Below are 21300 nucleotides of genomic sequence, written 5' to 3' on the forward strand. Positions count from 1 at the left end.
TAAAATGAACCAATGTAGTTCAGTTATAGACTATTTACCTAGCATGTATGAAGTATTGGGTTTGATCCTAAGCACCACATAAAATTAAAGCGGGGGAGACAAGAACACTCATATACAACACACACACACACACACACACACACACACACACACGAGCAGGCCTGATAGTCCAGGTCTTTAATGCAGCCATTCAAGAGACTAAAGAAGGAAAATCAAAAGTTCCAGGCCCTGTTCAATCTATAGAGCTAACATCAAGGCCAGCCTGAACAACTGAGCAAAATCCTGTCACAAAATAAAAGCTAAAAAGGGTTTGAGCATGTAGCTCAGATACAATGATTGATTGCCTAGCACACACAATCCCTAGCACCACTAAAAACAACAAGTGTTAAGTATGCTTGTGCATGTATATCTACGTGTGTCTGTGTGTCTGTACAGCCAACTCACACAGGCATGTAAAACACACCTATTATTTCCAGCACTCAGGAGGATTACCAGTTAGTGGCTACCCTGGACTATGTACTGAGATGCCATTTCAAAGAAAACAAAAAAATCAATTCCAAAAGTAATATATATCTGCAGAAATAAAAATTTCTAAGTATGCCCAAACCTTCCCTCCCTGTGGTAAAGCCTAATGATATCTATGAAACAAATGTTGCATTTTGATTTTAATTTAGCAGGGCTAGAGGGTGGTTCAGTAATAGAATACTTGTGGAGTATGTGTGAAGCCCTGGAGGTTTGAGCCTTAGCACTGGGTGGAGGAAGGGAAGAGGAGTCAAACCTTATGCTGAGAATATACCCAGTCATAGAGCATTTGTTTAGTACTTATACAGCCTTGGATTTGATCCTCAGCACTAAAAAAGCAGTGTTTAAATTTCAAAAAGAATTGAAACAATATGAATATTCACTTAACATCTAAATTCTGGAAAACAATATGGAATCTAAAGTTCATCTGTATTACATAACCCTGTGAGGATGAAGTAAAATCTCAAGGCATCTTAAATGGAGCATTGATATTTTACCACTAAGGGCAATTTTGGAACAGCTAAGACTAGATTGCAAATGCCCTGTATTGATCCTTGACTTCTACAGTATTGTCATCTCCAAATATGTGAATAGAGATAACTGTCACACTTTGGGCATATAAGACAAATTTCTAAATGGTCTAATCGATACAAAATGTGAAGAATAAAGCAATACATTTTATTGCTCCTTCTGCTTCCAATACTTGAAGTAAATCCTAGTCTAGCCCTCAGAACTGTTCCCCAAGAAAAAAGTCCAACTAAGCTTAAGAAATGCCTCACACTACAAATGAAAGACCCTGTGGTGATAAGTCTTTATTTACTACAATGTCCACTTTCACACCTGTATTTTGCTTCCTGCTTATTGTCACTGACTGGAAAGACAATCCATCCTTTGTTAGATAAGTTTGTCTGTGCTTCCCAAAGTAAAGAGTTCACTGAAACAGAAGCCACAACAGTAGAGAATGGAGTGACGAATGTGAATGAGACAAAGTGAGAAATGTTTCTGCAACTTATCAAATCAAAAAGCACTAAGTACAGTGACACACAACAGTCAGAGGACACAATATTCATAGGCAGGCAAAATAGCTCAGTGGGCAAAGGCTCTTACAGCAGAACATTCAATCTCCAGGACCCACATAGGAGAAGAGAACCACCACCCAATAAGTAGTCATTTGACCTAAACTCACATGCACAAACACACATACATGTACACACACACACAAATAATGAATAAACAAATAAATGGGACAATAGATAGGTATATAGACGATAGACAGACAGACAGACAGATGTGGCTGTTCCAGTTTCCTTTCTGTAGCTGATAAAACCCTAACCAAAAGCAACTGGAGACAGGAACTGCTTTATTTGGTTTATACATAACATGTCACAATCCATCATTGGGAAAGTCAGGGCAGGAACCCAAACAAGAACTTGAAGGTAGAAACTGTGGAGGAAAACTGTTTACTGGCTTGCTCCCAGGCTCAGGATTAGCAGCTTTCTTACACAGCTCAGAACCACTGGCCTAAGGATGACACCCCACCATAGTGGGCTGGGCCTTCCTAATCAACTAGTAATCAAGATAATCTCCCACAGATATGTGCGCAGGACAATCTGATCTAGACAACCCTTCAAGTCAGACTTCCTTCTCCGATGACTCTAGGTTAAGTCAATTTGACACTTAAGTACCCTTGAACATTTAATGAAGTTTTCTACCTTTAAAAATGATTCAGATTAAGAATATAGCTCAGTAGAAATTCACTGGTGCACTGGGTTCCACCTCCGGTATCACCAATAATAATTACTATAATTATTATAATAAAGTGATTTATTTGTCTTAAAAGTAATTGTTATGACTTAGTAACAGATCCAGCAAAGCACAATTTGGGGTAGCAATTCAAATTAACAGAATTCTCAATCAGACATTTATAAATTACCTTTTATAATCAGAAAATCAACTACTCTATAGAATTAGATATCAAGTAAAAGTATTTTCTTATTTTATGAAAATATTTAAATCAACTAAGTATCTCATAATGTTAATCTTATTTTTTTCCCTGCTTTTTATGAAAAATAGAAAAGAAACAATGTAAAAGAACTCAGCATCGTAAACTCATCTATTTTGGAATTTTAAAAATCCAACAGATTTCTAAAAAGAAGGAAATAAAGAGGCTAAGAGCAAGGCCAGCAGCACATCTCAGAGGCCGAGCTATCCGTTCACCCGCTATGAAATACTCACCCCAGCTCTGATCTTCCATGGTTTGGACCTTGTCTCGTTCTCTAAGCTCACTTCACAACATCTTTCTCTCCATCACACATTCCAAATATGCCCGTCATCTCTGCCCCTCACATAAGGTATAACAGTCTACATATTCTCCGTTTTCTAATTTAGAAACATCATCCCTCTACTACTGGATTTTGTTTTTACAATGTAAAGTATACACTGATGTAAAAAAATTAAACACTACCAGAAAACATAGAACAAAAGAACTACTTAAAATCCTACCATTAGAAAGAATTAACACTAATATTTTGGGAATAATTCTTTATATGTAACTTTGTAGGTGTATTACCAGTATATGCTACATATAGTCTTCACAAATTTCAACTTTTTCCATACTTGTTCTTCAATTCAAACACTACTTCCTACAAGAAGGCTTCCCAGGACCTTCTTCAAGAAACCTATTTTTAATTACATTATTTGACTTCCTTCATTGCACATATTTCTATTCAAATTATGTCTTTGTTAACTTGTCTCTATTTTTCATCTGCCAATCACAGATGAATTCAAGTTCCATGAAAGCAGAATCTTACCACTACTCTTCCCATCACTATGGTCTAGACTACAACCTAACATACTGTAGATGCCTAATACTTATAAAGAGATGATGGCTTGGTCAATTTGTGTGTGTGTGTGTGTGTGTGTGTGTGTGTGTGTGTGTGTGTGTTACTAGGACCTGAACCCAGAGTTTCACATATGCTAGCAAATGATCGTCCAATAAGCTATAGCTCCCCACCCCCTTTTGTACGTTCTATTTCTGAGACAGGGTCTCAGTAGGTTGCACAGCTTGAATCAACTCCCTCTGCCTTCAGTCTAGGCAGTCCTTGACCTTGTGATCCTCCTGCCTCAGTCTCCCAAGTAGCTAGGACTACAGGTCTGACTTCTTAACATTTATAAGCTACAAAATCCTAAATTTTTATCTTCTACTGAATTTTGCTGTAATTTTCATACTCAACCATCCATTTGACAGCTCCAATAGGAAAATACAATGGTTCACCAAACCTGCTTCTACTCATGTTGTTCACTATTTTGATGAATACTCTCAACCAAACACCCCAAATTATAAACCTGAATTTTACCCTTGAAATGATTCCTCCTCTTCACTCCACAATCAACCAATCAAATCTCTCAGTTCTACTTCCTAAAGCTCTAATCCATCAATTTTGTTCAATCCGTCTGCTCTTCTTCCACCCACCCAACACAAACCATTCACCATTTCTCTTTATCAACTGCAATATCCTTCTAGCTTCCTACTCTAGATCCACTCTTACTTTCTTCTAATTCATTAGAGCCACACTCTCAGTGGCTATAATGATGTGGTTGTTAATCTTGTCAATTTGGCTGGATTTAGAATCACTTACGAGAAAGACATCTGGACATGTCTGAGAGACTTATCTAAAATGGGAAAACCTACACTGCATGTTGACAGACCCAAGCTCTGGGCTGGGTCCCAGACTTAATAAAAAGGTAAATGCAAGTATAGCTAGCATGTACCTCACTCTGCCTCTAACTGCTGATGCAATGTGACCACGTTCCTACAGTCACAGCTAGAACTCCTCTTGCTGCCATGACACACCACCTTACACATATCCATTATGCAAGTCTCAAATTCAAGCATCAATTTTACAGGAGTCTGGAGTAAACAATTCCACAGATATCCTTCCTCCCAATGCAGCCTTTGTTTACATAACACAGACAAGTGCTATGAAAGGACTGTGCAGATATAATCAAAGTTATTGATATTAAGTAGGAAATTATCATGGATTACCCAGGTAAATCAGAAATTCAGAAGTTGACCAACATCTAAATCTGTAGTTTCTCCCACCAGAGACTCCAAATAGACTGCTGTCTGACCCCTGGAGACTAAGGGCCATGAGATTCTAAGCAGGACCCATTTAATCTGCCTGAGTTTCTGAACTTCAGAGCTCTGATATAATGAATGAGTATTGTTTTAAGCTGCTTAACTTGAGAACAATGGAAAACATAACCAAGACTCTTTCTAGAACCCTGACCCCACACAAAGCCTGGGTTAGAGCCCCTGTTAAATGTTCCCATAGCATTTTGTATTTTTCTGTCATACATCACATATTTATTACTTAATATATAGCCTAAAATTTATAGCAATGATTTTTCAATTTTGTTCACTATATACTATTATAACCTAATGTCTACACAATTGTTATCCATAAATGTTTGCTAGTTAAATGAAAAGACTTCTTATTGTTTCTCAAAATTCTCAGTGAAGATACACCTATACTTAAAGGAATGATTGTCTTAGAGCAATAATTTAAAAAGGGGAGTTAGAATGAAAGACACATACTTGAAGGCATTTAGACACATTATTTCAGTTTTACAAATCCTCCCCACTCATCACTATACTCCATACACCATACACTATGCCCAATAGCCATAGCAGTGAGCCTCAACTTTCCTAATGCTGTGACCCTTTAACACCATTCCTCATGTTGTGGTAACACCCAAGCCATAACATTATTTTCACTGCTACTTCATAACTGTAATTTTGTTACTGTTAGTGAATCATAATGTAAATATCTGATATACAGGGTATCTGTGAAAGAGTCATTTGATACTACCCATAGGTTGAGAACCACTGGCCTACAAGGAGCCACAGACACCTATCAGAAAACTACAAAATATTATCAGTAACAATGGTGATCTCCCTTTGGGTTACAGAATAAAAATTGCACTACAATTTTAAAAAATAGTTATCAACATGCAAAAATAATCCAAACTTATTCAATCTGAGACATTAATATTTTATAATATAAAGAGAATAAATATATTAAAATTATCTGGTCAGAAAAGGGAAAGATCAACAAAAAGAATACTTACATAAAAGGAAAAGCAAAAAATGGGAGTGTCATGGCAAGTCTTGCTGTAAATTCATCAGGAAGATACCACAAGTACACAATTAAGCATGTAAACAGATAAAGAACTGAAGAATAGATAATTAGTCTTCCAACCCATAATTTTTGCAATCTCTGATTTTTTTCTCTAAATTCTTCCAATGCTTCAATTTCCTGTTAAGAAAGAGGTATTACATAGTAAATCTCACTAATCATTTAAAAATTAAAATGAAAGAACATGACAGAAAGATCATATAAGATTCCTAAAATGCAATGAAATCCAACGCAAACATATTCCAAAGCAAGCATAAAGAAAATGAAAAATGAAGTTAAAAACTAATAAGCCTTTCCCAAAATAATTACTTTTTAAACTGAAATATTACATATTTTCAATCTATCAAATTAGCAAAGACAGGAGAAATAAAACTGATACCAACAAATACTTAGTGAGTTAAACAATAATAATTCTCCATATATGGTCTTTAAAAATCTGGCAAGAAAAAAAAGAATAAAGATTATAACACTGAAGGGCCAGGTACGGTGGCACACGCCTTTAATCCTGGCACACAGTAGGCAGAGGCAGGCAGATTTCTCCAAGTTTGAGGCCAGCCTGGTCTAAATAGACAGTTCTAGGCCAGACAGAATAATACAGTGAGACTGTCTCCAAAAACAGAAACAAAAAAATGTGACTGAAACTACATCATTTCAGTCTATGCACTACTCCCAATAGTACTAGGAAAAAAATCACTATTTAAATAAGAGAAAAATGAAAAAGGTGCAGAACTGTTGCAGACTGGTAAAAGTTGTGCAGTAGCCTGCAACCTTTATTATGCTATCTGTTGCATTGATTTACACCATGCTAGTTTTTTTAGGTTTTTGGGGGGGGGTGGTTTTTTGGTTTTAGAGGCTGTCCTGAAACTCACTCTGTAGACCAGGCTAGCCTCAAACTCAGAGATCTGCCTGCCTCTGCCTCCCGAGTGCTGGGATTAAAGGCGTGCGCCCCCAATGCCTGGCTCACCATGCTAGTTCTAATTGAATTCTATTGGGTTCTATTTTTTGATATTCTATTACTTGATACAAGCTTCTTAAGTCACTACGAAACCAGATTCCTTTTTTCTTTTTTTTTTTTGAGATCATGCTAAAGTTTTCAAGAGTCCTCTATACTCTCTTTAAGTTCCCATATCTCTACTCCAATATAAAATTACTAAAATAAATTAAAATACTTAAGAGTCAATGAACATACCTTATCTATATTTTCTAGAACTTCTACTGTTGAAGGTTTTGCCTGTTTTAGAAACAGAAATGAAACATGCATTAAACTCATTACTGTGCCAGTCGGTGCCAGGATAGGCTTCAAAGCTACACAGAGAAACCCTGTCTTGAAAAAAAAAAAAAAAACTTGCTACTGCAAACTTAGAAACAATTAGGTGTCTCAATGTTATCAAGCTATATGTCTGTTTTAACTATAATTGAAAAATTATAATTGTCAAAATTATATAGTTTTTGTTATTTTGTTTTTTGGTTTTTTTTTGGTTAAGACAGAGTTCCTTTGTATCGGCCCTGGTGAAACTGCCAGTCACCCACCCCCCACCCCCAACAGATCAAATCACATAACTGTTACCCACGTTCACAGGTCACAGGCCTGGCTGTCCTGGAACTAGCTCTGTAGACCAGACTAGCCTTGAACTCAGAGGGATCTGCCTGCCTCTGCTATGATTAAGTGGTTGCCACCACTGCCCAGCTAGAATTCTTAATACTTTTTCTCTAACTTTCAACTGTGATAACTCTACTTTTACCATTCTTAACCTCAACAGACTTTTATAGAAAGAAAGAAATTTTCATATCAAAATATACTGACTAAAGATAGTCTAATTCGCAATGCTAAAGTTCACCTTGGGCTCTGTGTAAGTACCACACTAACTGCAGCACTGAAGCGCAAGGCTCTGGAGGTCAAAACCCATAGCCTTCATTTATTCTGATTCCTAAAGCACACAGTTTTGGGAGGGTTGTTTGCTTGTTTTGTTTTGTTTGAAATGTGTATAGTTGTGTGCCTGAATGTATGTCTGTATGCCGCATGTATCTCTGGATCCCAAAGATGTCAGAAAATGGCACTGCATCTCCTGGAATTGAAGTTATAGACAGTTGTGAGTCACCATATGGGTTCTGGAAATTGAGCCAGAGTCCTCTGGAAGAGCAACTAGTGCTCTTAACCTCTGAGCCATCTCTTCAGCTGCAAGTACACAGCTTTGTAAAGATTTTTAAAGAATATCTAAGAATATTTTACAAAAGCAGAGATTATTTGCCAAAGGTATTTTCTATAAGCCAGAATGCTTCAAATGACAACTGAGAAAATATTTATCAAGACAGTAACAAATGTCAATGCTATAGTACCTACAAGAGTTGTTAACATAAGGTTTAACCATACAAAATTGCCATTTTTTTATGTCAAAGCAAAATACTGGCAACTTCATATAAGTCAACCAAATAAGAAAAACAAAGAAATAAGATTCTCAACCTATCATAAATTTTTAAAGAAAGGTCATTTCATTCATCTATGGAATGAAAAAAAAGAGGTGACCCCACAGAAGTAGAAAATAAAAGGCTACCATCTAGGGAAATTGGAGGTAGAGAATTAAAGAGTTGAAAGATTAGGGGGTCAAAGAATATAAAACTACATATAAAATAAATTCTACAAATCCATACAGCATGGTGATTACAGCTTACAGTGATGTACTATATCTTATACTGAGATTTTTCAGAAAAGTTTATTGCAGTTTTAAATATGCACATATGCATGTGTCTACACATATGCACATGAGTACAGGTGTCACGGGAAGCCAAAAGTGCCACATCACTGAAACGGAATTCCAGGCAGTTTGTGAATGACATGACTGAGGTACTAGGAACTGAACTCAGGGTCTTTGCAAGAGCAACAGGTACTCTTAGCCGTCTCTCTAGTCCTGATATACTATATTCTTGAAAAATGCTAACAGAGGGGATGTTAAGTTTTTCACTACAAAAAGTATAATTATGTGATGTGGTGATATCTTGCTTGTACAAATAAAGCCTGTCTGAAGGTCACAGAATGGAGCTTGCCACTAGCTAAACATAGAGGTATGGAGGTCTGTACAGCCAGGAAGTGAGCTAGCTGGGCGGAAACAGGATATAAGCAGGGAGAAACAGGAACTTGTGTCTTGTCTGCTGAGACACGAAGGAGGTAAGGTGTAGCAGTGGTTTGCTCCTTCTCTCTGATCTCTCAGCATTTTTTTCTACCTGGGGTTTTTATTACTTGGACCAGTTAAGAACTCCATTTACAATGTGAGTTAATGCATATGTTAATTAGCTAGATCTAAACAATGTAATGTACACACTTTAAAACAACATGTTTATAATGAATGCATACAATTTTACCTGTGGATTTTTAAAAAAGAGGAAGTCAATATAACACAAATCTAAAACATGGATTAATCTAGTGAGTCAAAAGCTAAATCATATATCATGATCCATTATTATAAGGAATGAGGAACCTAGTTTGTCCTAGCCTATATTATTTCTTACATTAAGAAGTATTTATCAATATAGTTTAAACTTTATATCTCTAAATTTGAGATACTTTCTATAAAGACTTAAGTAATAAAATCTTCATTTTTAATTTTGTTCAACCTATAACTCTTAAAAGTGTATTTAGTGTGACATCAGTAAATTCATGTGACATGCTAAAAAAAATTCAATTCCTTGAGTCTGCACTAAGGAAGCAGGGGCAGGGCAAATTCCTATGAGTTCAAGGCTGCACAATGAAAAGTCTGTCTCCAAAATAAATAGGCAGATAAATAAATAAATTTAAATAGATTATATAGTCTATAAAAAACATAAATATGGTAAAAAAAACTTTTAAATTCAACTACTGTTAGAATATACATGGAACTTGGGCAATATGAGAAGAAAACTATATGCATAAAATACATAAATTAGATAGCCATAAAATAACAGGACTACCAAAATAATGTCCAAAGAAGTAACTCTAAATGGAGATAAATGAAATAAAATATGTAATACAAAACAAAAACTCACTGAAAAGTAAACCCCAAAGGAGACCTTCACAAAAAACTTTATGTAACATTTTTATGTTAGACTTGAAAACTTGCAATACCGAAATGTTTTCTTACCCTCCATCGAGAAAATAATCCACCCATCTTTTATTTGTAGAAACTTGGCACGATAATAAATATCATGGGTTGTCCAAAAGAAACAGCTAAAAATAAAGCAAATATTTTAAATTTTTCAGTAAACAGCACATTCTGTCAAAAAATTTTATATTGCAATACTACATTAAAATACCATAAAGGATTTTTTTGGCCTCCATTTAAATAAACTTTAATCCAGATAGCCACTGGTATATTCAAAGAGAGGACATATTTAAAGGTAAAAATAGTGCTGGAAATTTTTAATGACAAATTACTTTAGAAGTATACACATATATAGAGGCTTTCTATTTTTAAAGAAGTTTCCCTATGTTATTCGTGTTATACAAGAATGAATCCTTCAATAGTTTGAGCCTTAATTACTTTGTTAATTAAAGTGAATAATGTCAATATTCTGCCACAAAACAGCCTTTAGTGTAATCACCTTGGAGATAAGAAAACTCCATGACAACAGTCAGTGATTTGTCTGATAGCACATAAGAAACATACCATAAAGTTCCTCTATCTTCAGACTTCTGGCTCCTGTTTCTAAAAACACTACTGTTCAATACCCAGTTAAACATGTGCTACTAAAAGCCTAAGACCTCACGCTAGATGACCTTCATTTCAGCTAGCTGTGAATTCCCTTTGTTTATCTAGGATTCTCAAATGTTGTATAAAGACTCATAAATGATAATATCGTAAATCAATTTAACAGATAATCACTATAGAATTTCTTACTCTTTTACGTTGAAATGGTAAAATTATACCTTCAAATTGGCATGTTTTTATCAGGTTATAAGTATATGCTTATCAGTGTGTGAAACTACTTCATTTATACACATGTGCACACACACTTTTTTTCATAGGTATGTCCCCCACATCTTAACCTTAAAAAGTAATTATCAGTACCCAGTAAGAACTTCAATACTATTTATATATCAGAATTGACTCAAGGCATACCTATTTTAAGAGTTTTCTTTTCTTAGAAAGTAATGGATGCCTTATTATAAAGTACTTTCATTTACAAAGTCACTCTTCAGGACAAAAATATTAACTGTTCTATGACATTCTAAAGCATACAAACAATTTTATAAACTACAATTAAGTTGCAAACCAAATAATATTAATCATGCAATATTAGCTCAGTATTCAAAATTATAAAATGTGATTGTGAGGTATTCTGGAGCTCTAATGTATAAAAGAACACATTTCTGAGACATGATATTAAACAAACCTTAAAACCTTCTTAATATAAAAATAGTCACCAAGGCAGAAGGAAACATATTCAGATCAACTACTTAATTTGATATTCTCAAATTACACATCACTCCACTATTTCGAAACTGTATCTAAAGAACTATATCCTTCCAAGTCAAGTTTGTAGCCATAACACCTTGAGACCAAATTTTCTGTTTTGATAAGATATTTTGAGACAGGTCTCCCTATATAGTCTAGACTACCCTCAATTCCTACCTTCCTGCCTCAGCCTCCTGAGTACTGGCATTACAAACTTGCACTATCATGCCCTGCCTGGCTTAGATGTTTACTGTTTGAACAGTACTCTTTACTGTTTGAAATTAGTAACAACATCAGTTACACACACTTACCACTAAGGAGCCCTATGACAGATGGCTGGCAAGAATTTTATTACTTAGATACTATTCCTCCACTTCACAAGTTAAGACCCTGAGACTAGAAAAGTAGTATGTTAAGGTCCAAAGATATTAAGCAGCAAAACAAAACATTGCATTTTAGTTTTGATTTTTTAATGCAACCAGTTATTCCCAACAGCATAAAATCAGAAATGGAGAATACTTATAAGTGTAGGCTAGAATATATCCATATGGACTGGAATATCTGTGTATAAGATACAGATAGCTGAGGATACATATCAGAAGTAGAGCATTTGCCTAGTACATGTGGAGTCCTGGGCTCAATTCTCAGCACCCTTTTAAAAAATAAAAATAAAAACAAAGTGAAATCAAATATATGAAGATACCTCTGACCTTCTTAACTAGTTGATAAGCAGAGCTGCTAAAACTGAAATTGAGTTATAAACACAAGAGACAGTATTTATGGCAATGTATCAGGTAGCCCAATTCCTTAATCTGATTAAATTTGAGAGCTAAAATCTGCATTAGATAGAAGTTAAATGGCTTGTTAAATTTCTAGGACTCCAGTTAGAACTTTTAGAGCAACTGGCCTAAAACAGTTGTTACCGTATATTACCTTTTGAATGAGTATACGAACTATACTCATGATTCACAATAAATATCTTTTTTATAGCAATTATTGGTTTGGAGAATGTTTTGTGTTAAAGAAACAAACTATGGGTTAGTCTCCAGTCTCCCTGAAGCAAGAAGTTGTGCTTTTAAATTTATCCTCTGAAATATTAGTGATAGTCATTAAATCCATGCTTTCATATTCATTAAGCAAAGAATCAATTCTTATTGATTCAGAATTTTTTTCTATCAAATTCTAGTTTTATTAAACTGATTTACTACAAATGATATGCACATATGATAGTAGTTTTAACAGATATTAAACACAAAATGATTACTATTTTCTACAGTTTAAGTTCATTTTTCTATCTCATCCACAGCTTCTGTCCTTTCCACCTGGACATTTTAACTCCAATTCTGATTGCCCATTGTTTACTGTGAAAATATGAGCAAATAACTTAAACATCAACACTTCTCAACTTCCTCATCTGCAAAGGAGGGACACTTAGAATCCTCTTAAAAGGTGAAAGGCTTAAATAACATGCCCTAGACTATTTACTCCTGATAACATGGCAATTACTCAGAAGAAATTGTTTCTCTTGCTGTAGTCATTGCAGTTTTCTAATTCATCTCTACTTTCTTGCCAAGTAACTTTAGCCTTTCTTTGTAAAGCATAAATCACTCACTTGCCATTACATGTGGAGTCCTGGGCTCAATTCTCAGCACCATTTTAAAAAATGGCTTGTCCCCAATCTCTATGTCTCTTTCTAACTCTGATGTCACAATAGGACTTGGTATATACAACTTTAAGGATTGAGGCAACTAAATGTGTTTTATTTTTTTGAACATTTACTTAACTTTATTTGTATGAGTGTTTTTCTTGCATGTATATGTGCACCATATGTGTGCCTTGTGCCCAGAGAAGTCAGAGAAGATGTTAGACACCGCAGAACTAGACTTACAGATGGCTGTGAACCACCATGTGGGTGCTCTGACTGGTCCCATCCTCTAAGCCATCTCTCCAAGTCCCTAAGTGTGCTTTCTCAATAAGCAACAATGCCTACCAAATTACATGATACTTTCTATTGTTAGCCACACTCAGGTTTAAGTGACAGAACTTAAAATCTTAAATGTCTTTCTTGAGTTCTCAATGCATTTGAAATCACATGAAAACCATAGGATAATACCCCAAAACATGGCTCAAACATATACTAGCTATATGATCTTGGGTAAATTACTTAAATTTCTAAGTCTTGGTTTATAAAGCAGCGAAAATATTTACAGTTCATGGAATGATATATTAATCGAAATTATTTATCCCTTAGTGTTTGGCATAGTGTTTAATAAATGGTAGCCATTACTACTGCTATTAGCAAAAAAAAAAAAACTCACGTATAACATTTAAATGAAACACATGCCTAACTTTTCATAAAATGAGCACTTATTCCATAACTTAAAATGTTTAAAAATAAGTTTGTATCTTTACTGAAAATATTTTTCTCATTTACTCTAGCATGGAAATAAAGAATATTCTTCATTATAATAAACTTGTATGCCTTCGTTGCAAACAACAAGAGAGTTTTGAGGTTAAGTTCCAAACTTAAATATAAACTACTCATCTTCAACAGAACTTCCATGTTATACTATACAATTTAGAATTAAATGTAATTTGTTCAAAATTGCTTTCAAATATCCAAACAGGCAATTCTGAAATGTCTTACAACAGGTTTTTTGTCCAAAAATAAATGAAAAGAAGCACACCTCTAAAAAAGTACTTTAGATGTGTGAGATGACTGCCGAGAGAGAGAGAGAGAGAGAGAGAGAGAGAGAGAGAGAGAGAGAGAGAGAGAGAGAGAGAGAGAGAGAAATACAGGGAGATTTCTATATGATAGTCACCTGTCCTTCCTTGCATTCTTCCAACATATAAACACTATACACGTTATTAACAGCACTACTTTGCTGACAACAGATGTCAAGGAACTTTTTTTAAAACTCTACGTTTAAATGAACCACTCTTGTTTAAGAAGATGCACTCAAAATCAACTCCGTTTCCCTAAGACACTAAGGAGACCTTTGGGAACTAGGAATTAGTCCTGTCTGCCAGCTTCAACATATGCCTGAAACTGAATTTACTCACAATCCATTACACCTCTAGACAATTTTGTCAACGCTGACACCGAGGTCACTGAGACAGAAAACAACAGACTCTAACCACAACAAACCAGAAGCCAAAAAGGAAGAGCAGAGCATGGAAAACTCAATGAGTCACAGGTGTTGCTCACAACTGCACACAAAACTTAAATTCACCAATCCAAACTCTGCGTCCAAAAACGCATCAAAGGATTAAACCTACTGATGTCCTTTTGGAGTCACTTTGCCAGACCGCCCCTAACACCACTTATCTTCACCCTCCCTCTCCACCCAGGCCGGCCACTGTCCCTCTTAACAAATAAGGACAATGGTCGTGGAGCTGCTCCTCTAAGTCGCTCACAGCCCACGCCCACACGCGGACTGAGCAGCATGACACTGACAGTTTTCAGTCCTTCCCATCTGGCCAGCTAGAGTTGACGCGGGGGTGATCCGAGCACTCAGGGTGGCTATTTCAGCTAGGGATGTGCTTTCTGGGACCTTCGGGCAGTTCTCAACCCAGGTGGGGCCATGGGTTTGGGCTCCAAACAACCACAGCACGGAATTCCTGAGGACACGGCCGGGAGAACACCGGCCTGGGGGAGGCAGAGCCGGGTCTCGTGCACCCCGGAGCCGCTCGGGCAGCTGTGCTGGGCAATCCACCCGAGAAGGTGGCATCCGAGTGCGGGGGCTCCGCCCGGCCGCGTGTCCCCAGCCGCCGCCGAGCCCTAGGCCACTTGGCATGGGCGGAGGCACTCGGGCCGGCGAGCAGAGGAACCCGGGGACTGGTTCCCGAGGCCCACAGCGCCTCCGTCTACGCGGCCCTCCCCCTCACCGTCCTACCTGAGGAAAGCGGGAGCCGCCCGGCCCCGGCCCCGGCCCCGACCCCGGCCCCGGCGTCAGCTCCGGCAAGCCCGGGTCGCCGCAGCGCAGCCCGCCCCTGGAGCAGGCAGCAGCAGCTACTGATAGAGCGCCGGGCCCGGCCAATGCCTTCCCATCAAACCCCGCGCTCCCGCCGCCAGCCAATGGGCGCCGCGGCCGGCGCGCGCCGCTCCCCCGTCACGTGACCCGGCCCGCCCAGCCGTTGGTGCCTCTGAGCGACGCGTTTGGCCTGAGGATTCAGGCTGCGTATCTTCCGCTGACAGTGTAGGATGACGGCCCTTAGGTCACAGCAAGTTACAGCTGTTCCGATGACTAGCGTTTGATTCTTATTCTTCCTTTGCGTCCTTTTGAACAACGTTCCCCCTCCCCCAGGTCTCGCCGGGGAAAGAAACTGATCCTGAGTGTCCCAGACTTTCTGAGCAAGAGGGAAGAGTGGAGAGGACAAAGAGGAGGGCCACTGACGGTCTAGACTAGGGGTGTCTGAAAAAAGAGCGGGTTACCTGAGGTCCCAGATCAGCTGTCATCCAGGAGACAGCAAAAAAGGTTTAGGCTACATAGCTCAGAAGAGGTCAATCCCAGCCAAGCTAGTGAGACATAGACCCTATGAGGGCTTGAGGCTTTCGTTGCTCTCGGACGTCAAAAAGGGTCCTTTGATGACTGGGCGGTTACCTCATCAGAGTGACATGAGCTACAGATGCGAAGGATGTCCTTTTCAAATCTGTGGGTAGCAACAAAGGTTGACCTTTCCATCTTTATACACTCCTAACCTCAAGAACACTCACCAAAAACTCTGAATAACTGGGCCTGCATAAAGCCATCGTGCTGTATTTCCCTGAGATTTGAAGACTGCCTAAAGACTGTTAAGTTTCCTAGTCAACTACAAGTATCAATAATAAACGACACTTGAATGTGAATGCTTAACAAGAAGGGAAACTTCAACAAATTTTATGTTTTATCCTGTGTGCAATCATTTTTATGGGTTCTACTTTACTAAAGAAAATCTCTCTGATTTTCAAAGCATAATAGATACAGTATGCTATGTTTACAATGATGGGCAAAGAAGGAGAAGACAACGTAGATTTAGTATGTCATTTGTAAAATGATAAAATGCTAAAATCTTCAATTACAGCTCTTTAAAAAGAATTGGAGGAGAGAGATAAGCTTCAATGTGCATTGTGAGTCACCTCACAAATTTAGAAGAAAATGAACACCCATTTCACTGGTTTTGATTTGGAAATTTTACCATTTTACTTCATAGCCTTTGAAGTTTCTATGTATTTAAATCGTGTGCTGCTATGCAACTGCGTCTTATCTCAGACGGATCCTTCCTCAAGTGAACAGGAAAGAACATGTTTGACTAGCTAATATTTTGTCCTCTGGTTTTTCATTGAGCCATCAAGGTCTGTCATAAAGGGAGTTTCAAAATAAAACAGGACAGCGAGACAGAAACAAGCTAGCTGGATACAAGAGAGTCTGAAAGTCTGATCCTGAGAGAAAATTTCCTAGGGGGATTATGTTAGGAAAAGACTTAACCTGGCCACATTTAAAGGAAAGCATAAACTCTAAAAGTATTCCCCAAATCTTTCAAGGTAAGTAGTTTTCAAATAAGGAAACCAAGTAGAAAGCCATGTACACTGTTAAAGATAGCACTGTACCATTTTCTCTTATATATGGAAGATAAGATCTGCACTGAGTGCTCAGTGCTCAGTGACAGTGCACATATCTAGTGTGTACAAAGCCCTGGGTTCAGTCCTCAGTACCATGAGAGAAATGAAAAGGGGAGTGAAAGGAAGTTTGTCAAGGGACAGTGAGGGAAGTCAAGCAAAGAACTCAACATGAGATATATTGCTAAACAACAGACTACAAAAAGACCCTGTGTTAAGTATAAGGAAACATAAAATAGCTGTACTAAAGCAAGTTAAGTGTTGCTGTATAAACCTGTGTTCAACATAGCCCAGGAGCCAGGGATGATATTGGTAAGCCCGTGAAACGGCTGCTTTAGCAAATCCAGGTCTCAAAAGAATGGCTTCCTACTAAGCCTAAACTTCACAGGACTGCATCTAAGGAAGTGAAGTCCAGAGAATACTTTGGGAGAGGAAACAAACTGTTCAAGCTGATGGAATCATAAAGTGAGGTAATTCAGTCAAAAAGTTCAATGTGTTATGAACACAGGAGGCACATTCATCAGTCTGGTCAGAGGTGTTAAAGCTTCCTTAAGGAAGTCACACTCAAATTAGATCCGAAGAATAAGAAGCATAACTGTGGGAAAACACAAGGAATGTCGTATGTAAAGGCCTTTTGTTAGAAGCAGGCATTGCAAGACTAAGAGACTAAAAAGAGGCCATTGTGACTGGATCACAGACTACAAGGAGACAGTGACAGTGTGAAACTGGGCACCACACTAAAAGATCTTTTTTCTGACCTTGTGTTTTAAGTAAGTCAATCCTTTCCTTGAGACGACAGAAGGTTTGGTAGGATGAGAACAAAATCACTCAGCTACAGTGTGGAAGCACAAACATGGTCAACACCGGCCAGCCAGGGTATGCAAGTGATGGGCGAAGTTGGACAAAGTTCAAGTGAATGAGATAAGAAGGAGGAAATGGGAATAAGTAGGGCAAATGGAACCAATGAGAAAGTAAATGAAAGGTCTTGGTGACAGACCAAGATTTAAGGAGAGAGAGATTAAAAATAACTAGAGATTTCTGGTGGCCCCATTAGATCACTTCTAATGCCATTGAGATATGGAGAACCCTGGGAAAGAGCCAGGATTAGAGGAAAGTGGGGTTTTTAACTTGAACAAAGAGTTTAGGATGTTTTTATAACTTCCAGGGGAAGTGTAAACAGTTGGATTTATAGGTTTGAAACACCAAAAAGTCTGCAGGGTAGCCAGTTTCTTTCCAATGAAGCTGCCCTTACTCTAAGTAAGCTATTTTGTCTTTACATTTAGAACAGAAAGTACAAAGTAGAAGTCACCACAGCCATGTGACAGATTTCCCTGAGATTCACCAGGGGCCCTTGTTAAAAATCCAAGTTCTCAGGATCCCCCTTAGAAATACTTGTCTCTTGTGGGGCCTGAAATTTGTAGTTTTAATTAAGTGTCACTGTTGATCCTTTTAATTACTAAGCTTATTCAGGCCATGGTACTATAGTGCCAGAGACTACCTGCATGAGAATCTCTAAGGTACTTCTTAAAGACTTTTCTCACCCAGTAGGGAAATGAACTACACTTAACGGTAGGCCGCATGCCCAACAGTAAATGGCCAACAGAAACAAACCCAGTGATATCTTTCAAGGTTCCTTGCTTCATAATGTCATGTATGGGCTTTTTCTTTTCTTCTTTTTCCCCTTAGAGATTCAAAACTTGTGGTTTTATGGGATTCCTGAGTATTCAAACAAGTATGTTTCTGCATCTATATATTTCTTGTGCCTTTTTTTTTGGACTTTTCTCCTGCTGTTTGTTTTGTTCTGCTCCAATGTGTTTGGTTTTCTTTCATCCTATATTTTTTTTACCACTTAGACGCCTGTTTGTTTTCTCCTTTGAGAAAAGAGAAAAATCACTATTTTAATGTACTTTGGTATTTTGTCTGCATGTGAAGGTGTCAGATCCCTTGGAACTGGAATTACAAGACAGTTGTGAGCATGTGGATGCTGGAAATTGAACCCAGGTTCCCTGGAAGAGCAGCTAGTACTCTTAACCACTGAGCCATCACTCTAGACCCCACCTATTTGTTTTCTAATGAGAGGGAAAAAAGGGGTTGGATCTAGATGGGAAGAAAAGTAGGGAGGTACAGAGAGAAGTGGAGGGAAGGAAAATGGTAATAAAGCTATATTGAATGGAAAAATCTATTTTTCAATAAAAGAAATCAGCTATAGAGATACTGGGAATGTAGCCCATTGGTTCATCACTTGCCTAGCATGCACTAGGACCTAGCTTCCATTCATTATATATTAAAATAAGTAAATAGACAAATAAAATGGAATTAAGAAGTTACAGCCATTTCTCTCTCTCTCTCTTTACACTCTTTTGCTTTTGTTTCTTGGCATGTTTTGCATTGTTGAAGATACAAGTCCTCAAAAATGACAGTATGCAATTTATCTCTGAGTTATAGTACCAATTCCTGTATAATTTTCTCTATGGAATTTAGAAAACTGTTTTGTTGCAAGTGGCTATTCTGTTCTGTCAATATTATCCTATGTGTATTTACCTCATTACATGGTTTTCCTCATTACTGTGTTACTGTGATAGATTACTTAGTTGATTTTTGGAGAATGAAACAGACTTGCACAGTGAGAAGAGATTGGCTTATCTATGTATTTCCTTGTACATAGTTGGTACTATTTGGTAATGATTTGTTTGGAATTTACAAATTTAAATTCATAAAGGATTTGATTTTTATCCTTTCCTTTGTCTTAGTGACTTCCTCTGGCATAAGAACTAGACTGATAAATATTTGTAACATGAAAAATGAATGACCTAGAGACTGATTTGGGGTTCAAGCTTCAAGCTAAATATCAGAAAAGTAAAGCAGCTGGCCTCTAGCTTCTTACCTCTACCTCAGACTGAATAGGATGATCCAGGCTCCATGAGCTATCACCAAGCTTCTGACTGTAACCTTTCCTCAGTGTGATTAAAGGAGTGTGCCTAGCTTCTATGGTTTGTGGCTGACTTTGCTTTCTGAGTCCTCGCGTGAACTTTAATAAAACATAAACAATATATCATCACAAATATTCTTGGCCTCATAGAAATACTAAACATTATCTCTGCTTATATATTTCATAACACACTATAAACAACTAGTATTATATTTACCTCAAGGGTGGTGTTTGTGTCATAAACATTCTACCCTTCAGAATAAATAAATAATTTTTTAAAATACAGATTTTTGGACCCTGCAAACTAAAACGACTAGAAATTAGAAGAACAAGAAAAAAATAGAATTGAGCACAGTATCATCTCAGTTGTATAAGGCTTTACCCATCATCTTTGATGGTGGTGGCCTAGCTCCTCCACGGTAGGCAGTTCTGAGGAAAGTAGACCTTGCAAGCTACATGGATAACTTTCCTGACTCTTAGCCTGAGACTCCTGCCCTGTTCACAGAAATGGCCCTCAGCCCACTTAGATAACTTTTTTATGCTACTTGCATCAAAGCCCACCCTTACCTCCATAACCATAGAATTTTCTTAGATATTGTGCTCCAAAACCTTGTCTTTCACTCCCCTCAAAGTATTGTGCAGTCTTTTTCACTGGCCAGGGGGATAGAAGGGAAATATCAAACAATGTTTTACTCAGCATTATTTTTTTCTTATTCTTAAGAACCTACTTTGGAAATTTAAATTGAGCTACATCCAAAAAAAAGTATTCATCTGCCTCCTTTTTTTATATTCCTGAGTATTAGACTGAAGGATGTATATTGATAAAAGTTTTAAAACTTACATGTGAATATAGAAAAAGGGGGAATTCATAAAGAAGTATGACTCAAAAAGGTGGTTAAAACTTGGGGTTTATATGTCATCTTAAGTGGGGCATCTGTGGAAGAACAGATATATCTTCAGAGAAGGGAAGGTTTAGAAAGATGATCTGGGCGAGGAAAATAACCTTTAAAAAGATGATGGGCACATAAGGTAGATGAGAAATAAGCTATCTAGTAGCAGAGTCTGACTGTGATACCAATATCTCTTGAAAGGGAGTATTATTAGAACAGCTATCTGAGAGGAATGTCAGTTTTTAGGAGGTTTTGTTTTTATGCAGATAAGGGATTTCAGTGGCTAAAACTTCTTAGACACAAAATAAGTTGTAGATCATGGAGACATATTCTTGTAACAGCTCTAACGTCTTTGGACAGGACCGTAGATGCTTCTGACTAGTAATAAAACAAGCAAGTATTAAGACTAAGAAAGATTAGAGTTATGTTTTGTCATGGCCCACATACAGAAAATGGCATAAAACAATGTACTGTTGACCTAATAATACAGATGCTCAAACAACAAATCTAAGTCTAGAAATGAATTATCACTACTCCAGAAAGCCTCAGTGTGCCCCTTCTTGGAACCCTAGGATGCCTAGTTTTGCTGCCTAATAACTCAGTCTTAAATTATAGTGCAATCTCTGGTTTTTAGGTAAGTGGCATCAAAATAAGATTGTTTTAGCATGTCTTGAAGGTTTTGCTGAACTTCTGTTGATATTGCTACAGTTTATTGACTTCCATTGATGATTGCTAT

At 37.4% G+C, this 21300-nt stretch overlaps 1 protein-coding gene and 1 long non-coding RNA gene across 4 annotated transcripts in view; one reads left to right on the forward strand and one right to left on the reverse strand.

The window, feature by feature from the left end:
* The window catches only part of Lnpk (lunapark, ER junction formation factor), a 65525-nt gene extending 49856 nt beyond the window's left edge, over positions 1-15669 (reverse strand). Inside the window, exons 1-4 of one of the 3 annotated variants that reach the window (XM_040745610.1) lie at positions 15582-15669; positions 9833-9918; positions 6910-6951; positions 5653-5840 (exon numbers count right to left, since the gene is read on the reverse strand). In XM_040745610.1, the coding sequence (XP_040601544.1) occupies positions 5653-5840; positions 6910-6951; positions 9833-9859 (257 nt within the window). In that variant the 5' untranslated portion in view covers positions 9860-9918; positions 15582-15669. Of the gene's footprint in view, positions 1-5652; positions 5841-6909; positions 6952-9832; positions 9919-15042; positions 15134-15581 lie in introns of those variants that run through there. The other 2 variants (XM_005065144.4, XM_040745611.1) reach the window with 2 other exon arrangements.
* Positions 15669-19733, forward strand: LOC121140393. Its single transcript, XR_005877206.1, has 2 exons — positions 15669-16670; positions 19496-19733. It is a non-coding gene; the product is annotated as an uncharacterized LOC121140393 (long non-coding RNA).
* Positions 19734-21300: the final 1567 nt, after the last annotated feature.

Source organism: Mesocricetus auratus, unplaced genomic scaffold, assembly GCF_017639785.1.
Source record: "Mesocricetus auratus isolate SY011 unplaced genomic scaffold, BCM_Maur_2.0 Super-Scaffold_100004, whole genome shotgun sequence".
NCBI classification, from domain to species: domain Eukaryota; kingdom Metazoa; phylum Chordata; class Mammalia; order Rodentia; family Cricetidae; genus Mesocricetus; species Mesocricetus auratus.